Source organism: Vigna unguiculata, chromosome 7, assembly GCF_037176805.1.
Source record: "Vigna unguiculata cultivar grain cowpea cultivar isolate G323 ecotype 2 chromosome 7, ASM3717680v1, whole genome shotgun sequence".
Classification (NCBI taxonomy): Eukaryota; Viridiplantae; Streptophyta; class Magnoliopsida; order Fabales; family Fabaceae; genus Vigna; species Vigna unguiculata.
In genome coordinates, this window is record NC_140798.1 from 34,457,854 (window position 1) to 34,472,173 (window position 14,320).

Genomic DNA, 14,320 nt, shown 5'->3' on the forward strand with positions numbered 1-14,320 from the left:
ATTTAAAGCCTGGGAATATAATTAATAATTAAAAATACAATTCAGTCGTAAAAAGAATATAATAAATAACTATTTTTTTAATTTTAAAAAATTAAATAAAAGTATACAAAATTTGTTCTCTTTAAATAAACTAACGCAACTGTTTATTGTAAAATTCATTGTGAATTGTGATATGTGGTAAAATGATTAATAAGTTAATATATTAAAACTAAACTCTTGTTACTACAACTTTTTTACGACTATAAAATGTTGTGTTGAACTATTCTTGTGAAAACACTTCATTGGCAACCCTAATAAAGATTCGTTTTAATATTTTGAAAAGAAAAATAGCACAACTCGAATTTCAAATCGTATGAAAAGTTCTGATCCATCCACTAATATTAATTATATTTCCGCGTAGAAATATATTCATCTGCGATATTATTTATATTACGTAAACATCTTATTACGTAAACATCTTGTATATGAATTTCTTTTAATACGTATGATATTATATTAATAACAGAAATAATTTTATAAAATTTTGTAAAAGTAAACGTTAATTTTTTAAAATTTAATAAATAATTATAAATTTAATAAATAATAATATTATAAAAAATAAAATTGGAATTATGAAATTTTAATACGGAAGAAAGAATTGATTTGGGATTATAATAAGAGTAACGTGTTCTCGTAATAGATTAAAACGTGTAGTCCATTAATAATCAGTAAATAATTGACATTCTGTTCAGAAAGCACGTTTTCTTACAAAGATCACATGTTATTCTTAAATCATAACATATGATTCCAGCTTCTTCTTAACATTAGACACTTAGTTTATTTATTTACTGAAAAAAAAAAACATATTATATTTTGTTAGTCTCCTAAATTTTAACGTGCTTTTTGGAATCTCTTTTAAAGTCAAATGAAGAGCCTAGAAAGACAAATAAACCTGAGACACAAACTAACACATTGCAAATTATCATCACTTATAATCTAATAAGGCTACAGTACAGACCATTAAAACCAGCACCATAAAAAAGAAGAAAAAGAAAACCCCTCTTGCCAAGTTTTCTTCACACCACTCAAATTAACATAGATTCTCATTTTCAAGTAATAATTTGCTGCATTGTTCTGTAATTATTATCCAAGAGAAACAATAATTACATACACAAATACATCTTAAATTTAACATAATGTTTACTTTTAGAATTAAATAAGAATTACTCAAAGTTTAGTAGATGCTAAAAAAGCCATGTCATTTTAAATTTAAGGAGTATTACAATTTTGAAGAATTTTAAGAGAAACTTTTATATTTTTTTTTTAAATAAAATTTGCTGAGAAAGTCAGAAAACAGGACCAGTAAACATTTCAAAATCACAATTCAAAAATTGTTGGAAGTTCTACATTAATTAGAGATAAAATAATTTCATAATATATAAGTGGAGTACAAACTTTACCTTACAAACCAGTTTTGTGACGTTGAGTTAGACATTAACAGAATTTTAATATAAGTAGGGTGCAAATCTCACTTTACAAACTGATTTTGTGGGATTAAGTTAGGTTTAAGTCTATCTCTTAACAAAAATAGAACAACAACACATGAACGCGTCATAACACAATTTATATAAAATTTTAACCATAATCATTATTGTATAAATAGTCAATAACTTACATGATTAAATTTCTACTTTTTCTGATAAAATCCTACACCATAAAAAATATATTTCTATGCTTATAAGTTTTATTTGATTTTCATCGTAGTTAAATTTAATGATTTCTAAACATATATTAAGTACATCTATTAAATATTAAAATTTAACTTAAGATCAAAGTTACATCTACTATTAAAACATAACATCAAAGTATATCCATATATAGATTAATTCAATATGTTATGGTAGATATTTATATTTAGTACAAAGATCAAAGTTGTATTTCATGACTCTCCATTACTTTTTTTTTTTCTCTCTAATATCCTATTGACATTACTGAAGTTTTAATATCTTTAATGGTTCTCATACATAACTCTACATCTCAATAAGGTAGTTTTTTGTTTTAGAAACTTATTTCCAAACTTGATTAGAAATGAATTTTCCATATTTCTAAAACACAAGTAACAATTAAAAAAAATCATCAATAAGTAGATTACAAGCTTTGCAATTAAAATAATTTTTAATTATAAAAGATAACAACATGCATAGTATCGAATATATAAATTACTTAAGCAATATACATCAAGAAAAAAAGGTTGGTTATGACCTCTTTTATCACTCAAATGTTTGTGTGTTACTTAAATAAAAAACAATTTACTGCAGTGAACATACTCTTAGTGTTAAAAGAATTTGTAAAAATCATGATTAATTTTAAAAAATTTAATAAATAATTATATTTTAAAGGGTAAAATTGGAATTTTGAAATGTAATCACAGAAGAGGAGACCTTTTTATACATTATTATTGTTTATATTAACAATTAGACTTACCTTGATGGATCAACAATAAGAAAAGAACAGAAAAGAAATTTAGAGTTCAGATTATTGAAATTTTGAAATGAGAAATTTGGGGTGTCTGTTGTTTAGATAAATCTAAATACAAATGTGATCCAATTTTAAAATTTGGATTTCTCATCTTTCAGAATCTATAGAAATAAAATAAAAATCTGATTAAAAAATAAATAAGATAGGGATAAAAATAGAAAATAGATTTTATAAAATGGTTTTTCGGGGACCGATTCAGATGAAAGTTTGAAATTTTTTAATTTTGCTATTTCATTAGTTTAGGATTGATTCAAGCTTGTTAAGTTGTGTTTTATTCAATAAAGTAAAGAAGCACTCATATAATTATTATTTTTTATTTCATGACAGAATTATACTTTGAGAAAGATTATTAATATATAGTCTATGATTGCATTGCATTCATAATACATGACAAGAAAAATTTGTAGAAATAAATTTAAATACTATGATAACAATTGAATTATTGTATCATATTATTTTAAATACAATGTTTTAAGTCAATATAAATCTCTATAAATTAAATTATAGTTTTATACATTACAAAAAATAAATTTTATATGAGAATTCAATAAAATAATTAAGAATTATAAAATTAAAAGTAGTTAAAAAAATGAAGAACAAAAAAAAATTGAAATAAAAAATATGATATATAATAAATACGTTTTCATAAATCACTTATATTAGACAAACTTATTATTTATATATACTAGCTTAAACACAGGCTATCGCGCCTGTGTATACGCATTTTTTACATATGCATGATATTATATTAGTAGGTGATAATAATGTAATGTCATTAAGTTAAAATATAAAATAAAATAGAATATATCAGAAAAGATGAGAGAATAAGTAGGGAAAAAGAGAAGAAGTAAAGATAGACGATATAAAATTATATTTATTAAAAATAAAATGGAATATATCATAACAAATGAGAGAATAACGGTTGATAAATAGGAAAAAAGAAAAGAAGTAAAGATAGACGATTTTATAAAAAACTTGTAAAAATAACAGTTATTTTTAAAAAAATTAATAAATAATTACATTTTAAGAGTAAAATTGGAATTTTAAAATGTGGATACAAAAGACGGAATCCTCTTTTTATATATATATATATATATATATATATATATATATATATATATATATATATATATATTAAAAACAATTCATAATTGTGCAATATATTGTAAAACAACTTATAAAAAATGAATTATTTTATCATAGTAAAGTCAAATATAAATCTTCATAAATTAAAATGACAGTTTTATACATTATAAAAAATATATTTTACATATTTTATTTTGTACGAAAATTAAATATAATAATTACGAACTATAAAATTAAAATAGTTAAAAAAATAATAACAATAAAAAAATTATTGAAATAAAAGAAAGTTCAATTATATATAATAAATAATTTTTATACATATCAATTAAATTAGGTATAAATTTTTCATATATTTATATATAAACAAATCTATATATATATATAAAGAGAGTTCATTGTGCATTATATTATATAAAAATTTTAAAATATTGAATTATTGTATCATAGTATTCTAAATATACTCATTTAAATGAAATATAAATTTTCATGACAGTTTTATGCATTATAAAAAAACAATTTGTATATATTTTATTTGATGTGAAAATTAAATAACATAGCTAAGAACTATAGAATTTAAATAGTATTCAAATATCTGAAACGTCCAATTTAGTAGAATAATTCAATAAATAAAATGTCGTAGGTTTATAGCATAAAATAGAGCACCAACTTAAAACATATATGAATTAACCTTCTAAAGTTATCCATAATATACTAAGAGAAAATGTATTAAGGCACAAAACATTTCGCGATAAGCTTAACTTGAGAGTGCTCATAGAATGCTCACAGAGTAAAGAGTTGCAAAAAAAATAAAACTGTATGACAAAAGTTGCTCAAAAGAGTATCAATTACCATGCCCAAAACAAGACAACAGGATCTATCATTTGAACGATCCCCAGGAATCTCCACGTTTGCTCACACCAAGGATCTGGTGATCATCGCAAAAAGAAACCTCTCACAAGAAAACAAACACAAGTAAGCTAGAGATAAAATTTTATTTTTAACATAGCATTGAGCAAGTAATATTACACAGACTTCAAACAGGCAGAATAGTATAGGTATTCAACATGTGAGGACAAACAAACAGTATGACTCTAAGACTCAATTTATGTGGATACGTATAAGAAGATCAGATTCACTGGATGCTTGCACTTGTGGTGGCTTCTACTGCTCTGCAGAATCATTGTCAATGGGTTTCACCCTACCACATATTAGGCCATTATCCTGCCAAAGTACTAGAACCTCCTGCTACTCTCACCACTTGAATCAGTCTGCTCTACGTGATACTAACTGATACTAACTGCTAACTGATACTAACTGATACTAACTGATACTAACTGATGATACTGATGATACTGATGATACTGATGATACTGACTGATACTGACTGATACTGACTGATACTGACTGATACTGACTGATACTGATTCTTTAGAGTTTCGGGATACAATCCTTACTTAAATCTTTATCTTAATTATACACACTACACACTACCATGAAATCTCACAAAGGATTCATGGAATTACATCTAACCAATGTCATATCCATGTTCTCACAAGTTATCTCATATCATCCAAATGACATGTAAATCCTTAACCAACGAGCCAAATCGTGTTCCATGTTTTACTCATGCCAACATACCAAATTCAATTCATGAAATCAAGTCACACATGCATAAAACTTGGACGAACTTCTACTACTCTCGTTTAAACCTAATATATGTATATATATATATATATATATATATATATGAATTTGTTATAAACATTTTTTAATATATGTTAATGGGATATTGACTTTCATAAATGAAAAATGTTGATATCCATAATAAAAAAAGTAAAAAAGAAATAAATATTGAATGTTGACATTTATAAAATAAAATCAAATATAATGTATTTTTCACATCGTAACATACAAAAATTTAAAAGAAAAATAACATAACAGATATAATAACAGTAAAAGGAAATATAATGTATTTAGATGTCGACATTTGTTAAAATATAAACTTGCATAAATCAAGTAGAGAGAAAATATAATTACTTGAGAGGATAAAGTGAAAATTTAAAAAATGTTTGGGATGCCAAACAAGGTGCAGGAGAGAAGTCGCTCTGTTCATTCTTTCAATGATTTTCACATGCACGCACCCCTGTAGTGGGTGAAAAATCACTAAAATAACTTTTAAGTAAAAGTTAAAAACCAAACCTTATTCATCCACACACCTCCATGTCTCTGCATTCTTCGCCTTCCGCTCTTACCAAGGATTGTCGATGGAGTTCATCATAGCACGTGCTATACAATTGTCAATCGTTGCTTCCAGATTGTTTGAATGAAATGGTATAACCACACAGTGCTAATATAAAGCTGCTATAATATAATACATATTTTGAATAACAAATTATAATTTTAAATATAATTTTATATTTCAAATCGTATAATCACTAAAAAATACAGCAATATTATATTTCAGATTGTTTATCCAAAATGTTCTGAATATTTAATTTTGTTTTTGAATATTATTCTTTTTAAAATGCTTAATTAAAATTTAAGTATATTTTAATTGAGTTTCCATTAAAATTTTTATTAATTAATTAACCAATTTTTTAACTTTTAATTAATTTTTTATAGTTTAACTTTTTTATTAACTAATTGAGGTGGTTATTATTTTACTCCATTTTCTTGTTTATTTGTTTTCACATATTTTTTTTCAATATTAAACAATTTATTTCGGTGGTTAACGTAACAATACTTTTATTATTCGATTATAAGACAAACAAAAATAAAGAGAGAAACAAAGTGAAAACCTAAATATAATATTGGAAGACCGCAAAATAAATGTTGAATTATAAATTATAAAATAAAACTAATAACATAAAGAATAATATAAAACAGAAAGAAGGATAGACAATGAGAGAATGAAGGGAACATTTCTTTTATGTGTCTTAGTACCGATAGAAAGAATCATGGGTAATTATATATATAATATAGTAATTCTATAAAGAATACAAATTAAATAGTAAATAGTTAATATAAATATTTATATAAAAAAAAATGAATGATATGAATATCAATCATAAATAATTATATCAGATTAATGGACGATCATTAATTCATAACAGTACAATAAAATAAAGATGGAATGAAATTGAAAATGAGAGTGGAAACAAAAACTTGTTGGATACGGGTAAAAGAAAAGAAGAAGAATAAAAACCACTTGAATACAGTTTTAGGAGACTACGTGCTTCTCGTATAACAATTTAACCAAGTACACATGTTTCCCAAACTCATTTCATTGTTCATAAATAATTTAACAGCTATAATTTTGATGTAGTATTTTCTCTTACTAAGATCATCTAACTTAAAAATCAATATTCACATTACAAACACATAGTATAAATAAATTAGTACAATGAAACAAATTTTGTGTTTTATAAGGAACTACCATATATATAATTACTAACTGTTAGGACTCTCTGGAGTTTCCGAGTACTTTAATTAATTAATATTTTATTTCTAAATCCCTTGATCAACCAATTTTAAAACTTGAAAGACAAGATCTAACAAGCTTAAATGTTCCAAATTTTTCTACACCAGCAATCGGTACAACAAACTTCACTCTTGTTTCACATTCTCTCAACATATTATTTAAGTTTTCGTTTTATTTTTGTTCTTATTTACCCTCATCCAACACATTTTCGTTTCCACTTCGTTTTCAATCTCATCTCACACTTGTTATGCCGTTCAACCTTATACTTGTCCCGTAGTCTCCCAATCCCGTATTTAAGTTTTCATTTTCATTTTGTTTTCCTATTCTCTTTTTACCCTCATTTAACAATAAAATTTACTTATTATGTTAACCACAACACTAAGCACTTTGATATTAACACAAACTAGCATGTGAAGACAATTAAGCGTGCAGTGCGAGATGTCCATCACTGAATTAACGAAAAACATTAAATCATAAAGATTCTATTAAAAATTATAAACATTTTCCCAACTCAATACAAACAAATATTAATATGAACTCAATTAAAATACCCAAAATTATAATTAAAACAATTATTTTTTTTAAACTTAATAAAAAAATTATTAATACATCGGATACTACTTATTTTTTATATTGTGTAATCTCTAATTATATGGAAATAATTCCATAATTATGATATGGAAGAAATACTCCATCATTATCATTGGGAATCTCGATAAGTTTATGGATTTAAAGTTTTAGATTCGGAGTTTCAAAAATGAGATGCACCCTTACCCGAAGAGTTTTTTGGTCATTTCGTAGTTTATGGGGTGTATCCATAAATTTGGAGGCGCAGAATGAAAAAAGGCTAGCCCATGTAGAGCGGAAGCGAAGAGACCCAGGACCAGGAGTAGCACTCGTCTCTTTCTCCGTCTCACTCACTGTGTAGATTGTAAAACAAACACACAAGACAAGAGAGAGAAAGAGAGAGGGAGAGATAGATAGAGAGAGAGAGAGAAAGAGAGGCATCGGCGCGTGTGTGTAATTGATATTTGATGCGCATGCGGTGGTTCCTCCGAAGCCCAATCCAAAGCCCGCTGAATCTGAACCTGAGCCCGAGGCGTTCATTCTCGTTGAGAGCTTTGGTTCCTCACTGGCCGAGTCCCGCTTCTCGTCGCTCCCTTCCGAGATCGTCAATTCCAATGGCAGCCATCCACAACAACAGCAACAGCGAAGCTGGACTTGCCAGACGCTTCTGGATCAAGTTCACGCGCCAATCCATCTTCGCCATGTACACTCCCTTCGCCATCGCCTTGGCGTCTGGGAATTTGAACATCGATTCCTTCCACCATTACATCGCCCAAGACGTCCATTTCCTACGCGCCTTTGCTCAAGCGTGAGTTCACTCTCTTCAATTTATACTATTCATACACTCATACATGCTTATCCACAAACAATGGCTTCCCTAGGTCTTATTCTCTCTAGTTTGGTTGCGGAGAAGCTCGACAATTATATTGAAATTGGTATCTATCTGTCTGTCTCAGATGGTAGAGTGTGAAAATGTGAAAATGTTCTCGTCACTCAGCGTTATTTATTTCGTCTCACTCAATTTATGGATTTCCAAGTTAGTGCCGCTCAATTCATATTTGTCTTTTTTCCTTTTGTCGGTTTTCTTTGCAACCAAAACTGGAAGGTTAGATTTTTTGGTGATATTGCATATGCATTCATTGATGTGAGTTTCGGTCTTTAAATCTAGGAAAGAAACCGTGCGAGACCCACTCTACTCTCCCCTGGTCTTTTTTTTTCTCTTTTTTTTTTTGTTATAGAAAAAGGTGTTAGAAGGTTGTGCAAAATAATTTGGTTGTTTAAAGTTTCTCCCGTGTTTAATTGTTACTTAGGTATGAGTTGGCTGAAGAGTGTGCCGATGATGACGATGCAAAACTTGGAATCTGTGAGTTGAGGAAGGCAGTTCTAGAGGAGTTGAAGATGCACCACTCGTTGGTACAGGTAAGACAATTTCCACACTAACATGGTGCTGGACTGAATTATGGTGTTCAGATCTTACTCAGTATGCTTATGTAACTTATATTTGTAAATCGTTACTCTAATTGTAAATAATTCCAGGTTTAGAACGTCATTTGCCATGATTTTCAACTTGTAAATAGGACAACCCCACGAAAAATATTGTAGGATTTGTGTGTTGATAGATAAGGAAATAAAACTCTTCTATATGATGATTGGATCCGTTTTCATTATTTAAAAAACTCAATAAATTTGCATTGTTTTTTTATGTTTGAGTTTGACCACACGGGACATCCATTCCAGTGGGACTAGGCAATGAGTGCTTGTAAATTATTTCTGGGAAGGAAAGAAATGTACAATTTTTAACTTCTAGTCGGGGTCTTGACTCTTGTATATGAGATTAAGCAAATCTTTAAACTTCAAATATACAAATCGTATGCAACATATTGTGCTAACTTATGAATTTTCAAAAAACCAATTTATACTTTACATGCTCTGATTTCTTTCCTTATGCCATTCATTTAGCGCATACTTTGTTTATTTTTTTGCTGATGGTGTCTAGGAATGGGGGTTGGACCTTACCAAAGAGCACAGTATTAATTCTGCAACTGTTAAGTACACAGATTTCCTGCTGGCCACAGCCTCTGGGAAAATTGAAGGACTAAAGGGTCCTGGTAAACTTGCTACACCGTTTGAGAAAACAAAAATTTCTGCTTATACTTTAGGTGCCATGACTCCTTGCATGAGGCTTTATGCCGTTTTGGGAAAGAAGTTCCAGGAACTTTTGGATTCGAATGACGGTACTCACCCGTATAACAAGTGGATCGACAACTATTCATCTGATGGTTTCCAGGTTTGTCATATTGACAGTAGAGCCATACCATATTGCCCTTGTGGGTGCTTGGATACTATTTTGAATCTTGGTCAAATATACATTTTAGTCATGGCATTCTTGCACCCCAACTACTCAGTTATTCTTATATTTGAATTTAGGCTACTGCTCTGCAAACTGAAGATTTGCTCGACAAACTAAGTGTCTCTTTGACTGGTGAAGAACTTGATGTCATTGAAAAGCTTTATTCCCAAGCAATGAAACTTGAAATAGAGTTCTTCTCCGCTCAGCCACTCTTTCAGCCGACTATAGCACCCTTGACTAAGGAACATAAGCCTGAGGAAGATCATCTCATAATATTTTCTGATTTTGACTTAACATGCACCGTTGTTGATTCGTCTGCCATCTTGGCTGAAATTGCTATAGTGACAGCACCAAAATCTGATCAGAATCAACCTGAAGATCAAATTGTTCGGATGTCATCTTCTGATCTCAGGAATACGTGGGGCTTTTTGTCTAAACAGTATACAGAGGAGTATGAGCAATGTATAGAAAACATTATGCCTTCCGATAAATGTATGGTGTTTTTCAACTATTCTTTCTCCAGTTGTCTTTAATGGTTTAGGCAGCCATTGTTTTTCTCATACTTTGTTAATTGGCTTTAACCTTGTGTTTTTGCAGTGGACTATTTTGATTATAAAGAATTGTCAGTTGCCCTTGAGCAACTTTCAAAATTTGAGAACACGGCAAATAATAGGGTTATCGAGTCTGGGGTACTCAAAGGTATAAGTCTAGAAGATATAAAGCGGGCTGGAGAGCGTCTGATCCTCCAAGATGGTTGCACTAACTTCTTTCACAGCATTGTTAAGAATGAAAATTTGAATGCCAACGTGCATGTTCTTTCATACTGCTGGTGTGTTGACCTCATCAGGTCTGCTTTCTCTTCAGGTACATGTCCCTTGCCATGAGCTGTAATCTCTGTTTCTTGCTAATAGTGAATCATATTATCATCTTAATTTTCATTCTAGAGTCATCCTTATCAAGCCATGTTGCATAGAGTAAGTTGTTTGGGTTGTTGATGAACAATTATGTCTTTTCAGTGCTGAGGTATTCTTGTGATGCTTTTAAAGTTGTACGGAATAAGGCAGATAATGGTATTGTGAGGTTTATGGAACTTTGATGTGTTTGGAGTGAACTAATTTTCCGTGTTTTTAAATCTTTACTTTTACTAGGGAATACTATTTTTTAGTGCTTCTCATTCCTGCTCTACCCATGGTTATGCTAAGGGACTTTTTGTTACTGTTATGCAATAAAAGTGGAAAGCTCTGCTGGAATTTTGATCCACTTTAGCTAGCTTCTATTTTGCTACTAGATATATAATTCTTTTTCAACTTTTAGTGATTTTAACTACAGTAGACAGCCAGTAAAAAAAAAACACTACAGATACAGATTCAACTTTTATCGTGCAACCAGATAAGATATTATCTGTTAAAGTTGTACATTTCTTCGTTACACGGAAAGCATGGACTTTTTATTGTTATAGTTAGTGAGAATGAATTGGTCGATATGGATTCCGCATTCTTGTTTGTCTTGATCTCTTTTTGTTATTTGCTTGGAGCATGTGTGTAATTTTCTATTAACATACGTGTTTTCTGTTGTCTGACACTGATTTCCGTTTTCAAACCTTCATTGCTTCACTGTAATTTAAATAATAGTGGATGTCTTTGTTGTTTACCCAAGTACTTTATACTTTATGTTTACAGTTTTTTTTGAACTTGCCACTTGATTGAAATTTTCCTATTGCTTATGTTTTTGTTTCCTATTGTCTTATAATTCTATTTCTCTAATTGTTGAGCAGCCGATTTAAATGAGTTGGATATTCATGCTAATGAGTTCACTTATGAGGAATCTGTTTCCACGGGTGAAATTGTTAAGAAGATGGAGTCTCCCATTGACAAGGTTGAAGCTTTTCGTAACATATTGAAAAATTGCAACGATGACAAGAAGAAATTGACTGTTTACATCGGAGATTCAGTGGGTGATTTACTTTGCCTACTTGAAGCAGATGTAGGAATTGTCATTGATTCAAGTTCAAGCCTTAGGAGAGTAGGGACGCAGTTTGGTATTTCATTTGTCCCATTGTATTCTGGCTTGGTTAAGAAACAGAAAGAATACGTTGAAGGAACTACTTCTAATTGGAAGGGTTTATCTGGCGTTCTTTACACAGTCTCTAGTTGGGCTGAAGTGCATGCTTTTATTTTGGGTTGCTAGTCTTATTTTGTGTCTCTCGCACCCAAATTCATGCTAGGCTAAAAGAAAGAAACATATATATAGTGCAATACAAATACACAAGCAGGTGGCTAATTTTATTAGCGGCCACAGATTTTCTGCTGTCTCTTATTTCTCTTACAGGATGTTGCAATTCAGAGATATGGTGTCACTCTGATTAGTGGATATGCTGTAACCAGGGTATCTGCGATTACCTGGAATTTTCTCGAATGTTTCTTTGATATTTCTGTTTGCTCATTGTTATTGATATCTTCTTTCCCCTTAAATCTTGTCAGGTATGAGAAATTTCAGACAGCAATAATACAAATGCTTGTTAGATCCGGACATCAATTCAGGCTTGGAAGTGTTTGTACTGGTATTTAGTAGGCTATTGCTGTTCCATAATTTTAAGAATTCAGCAGAGATCCTGTGTATTTTCAGTTGACTCCTTGATCATTTATGAATGCAGATGCAGAAATGATGTTCATGTTTATATTGGGACACTTATTTTATTTTATTCCTTTTCGAATAATTTTGGTTAGTTTTATGATAGATTTATGGATTTTTTCTTATATATGTGGGAGAGGTTAAGAATGGAATGGCCGAGGGGCCTTTTATGTATGTTCTTAAAATATAGAAAATGTATTCTACTTCTAATATTTATTTATCAAACTTGTGAGAATTAATTCGCGTATGAATTGGAGAAGTTTGGCTAAATAGAGAAAGGAAATTTTGAATAGTATGTTTTAATAATTGATGAGGATACATTAGAACTCGTGTTTCCCTTTTCCTTTCCCTTTTTCCTTTATACTTTCATAGCTGATTTGCACAAGCCTTCTAAATTTTAAGCAGGTAAGTTTAAAGGACATAATCGAGTTACTGTTACTTCATACTACAGCGAAAGATTTCAGCATAGAGAAAAAGTTGTATATGCTCGGAAACGCAATAAAATTGGACTAGAGATAGTTTTTGGTTTTTTAGGGTGTGCTAAGCTCAAGCCATCGTGCAAGACTTGAGTGACACAATTGGAATAGAGATCATTTTTGTTTTTTTAGGGTGTGCTAGGCTCAAGCTATCGTGCAAGACTTGAGTGACACATGAAATCCCCGTAGTAAGAAGCTAGTACTATATTGGAGATGGTTACAGTCACTTTTAGTATTATCATTGCTACTATTTTGTTATCTATATATATTTCATCATCATCATATCAATTAGAAACAATGATATTATTTGGTGTATACTAAACATTAGATAACATTCATAATATTAATTTTATTACATATTATGATATAGTTTAGTCCAGTTATATTTTAATCATGATCTTATATCTCATTTTATTATATTATAATTCATTCTAATTATGTTCACATTTCATACCATAAAAAATGTTAAGTAAAGAAAACAAACATATTTATTATACCTCATTTTTATTATATTGATATATCTTCTAATGATATTCATATACATCGGTTCTCTATTTTCATTGTTTTTATTCAATTTGGTCTTCATTTTCGTTTTGTGTTCAATTAGGTCCTCATTTTCATCAAATTTTGGTCAATTTGGTTATTTTTAATAATGGTGTTTAAATAGTTAACGTTTTTGAATCGTACATGTCACGTGTCAGTTTCTGGTTTTTTAATTTTTTAATTTTAAAAAAATTGTCCATGTGTCAAGTCATAATTGTGCCACATGTCAATGTCAATGCCACGTGTCAGTTGTGGTTGTGTTATTTTTTTTGTTCAATTTAGTCCCTATTCGTTATTTTTATTCAATTTAGTCTCAATTTTGGTTAAAATAAATCAACTTTGTCCCTTTACACCAAAATTAATATCTTTTATAAAAATTATACTAATATTTTTCTAAAATTGACATTTTTATTAATTATTTTTGAAATTCAATTATAAATTGAATAAAATTCTTATATTTAATAAAAAAAAGTAAACTAATATTTAAAAAATAATTAATAAAAATTTCAATTTAAAAAAAATATTAGTATAATTTTTATAAAAGATATTAAATTTGGTGTCAATTTTAAAGGAAAAATATTGATTCATTCTAACAAAAATTGGGACTATATTGAAAAAAATAATGAATTTAAAACCTAAATTGAACACAAAAAATAACACAACCACAAC

The 14,320-nt window shown here is 29.0% G+C and overlaps 1 protein-coding gene across 3 annotated transcripts; it reads left to right on the top strand.

Moving 5' to 3' along the window:
• The first annotated feature begins 8,003 nt into the window (after window positions 1–8,003).
• Window positions 8,004–12,678, top strand: LOC114191569 (heme oxygenase-like, multi-helical). Of its 3 annotated transcripts, none has more exons than XR_003605981.2 (7): window positions 8,004–8,459; window positions 8,962–9,070; window positions 9,648–9,938; window positions 10,079–10,493; window positions 10,599–10,865; window positions 11,776–12,386; window positions 12,482–12,678. XR_003605981.2 is itself a non-coding variant. In XM_028080814.2 (6 exons), exons 1-6 carry the CDS (start codon window positions 8,119–8,121, stop codon window positions 12,186–12,188), a joined length of 1,836 nt encoding a protein of 611 aa, XP_027936615.1. In that variant the 5' UTR covers window positions 8,004–8,118; the 3' UTR covers window positions 12,189–12,678. The 3 variants fall into 3 exon arrangements, 1 of the variants encoding a protein (XP_027936615.1); XR_014996845.1 differs by lacking the exon at window positions 8,004–8,459 and adding an exon at window positions 8,593–8,687; XM_028080814.2 differs by having other exon boundaries at window positions 11,776–12,678.
• Window positions 12,679–14,320: the final 1,642 nt, after the last annotated feature.

Bases quoted from the DNA above. Each gene is read 5' to 3' on its own strand.
- LOC114191569 (XM_028080814.2), top strand. From the start codon at position 8,119: ATGCGCATGCGGTGGTTCCTCCGAAGCCCAATCCAAAGCCCGCTGAAT. The intron at 9,939-10,078 runs GTTTGTCATATT...ATTTGAATTTAG, and splicing joins ATTCATCTGATGGTTTCCAG to GCTACTGCTCTGCAAACTGA. The intron at 10,866-11,775 runs GTACATGTCCCT...ATTGTTGAGCAG, and splicing joins CAGGTCTGCTTTCTCTTCAG to CCGATTTAAATGAGTTGGAT.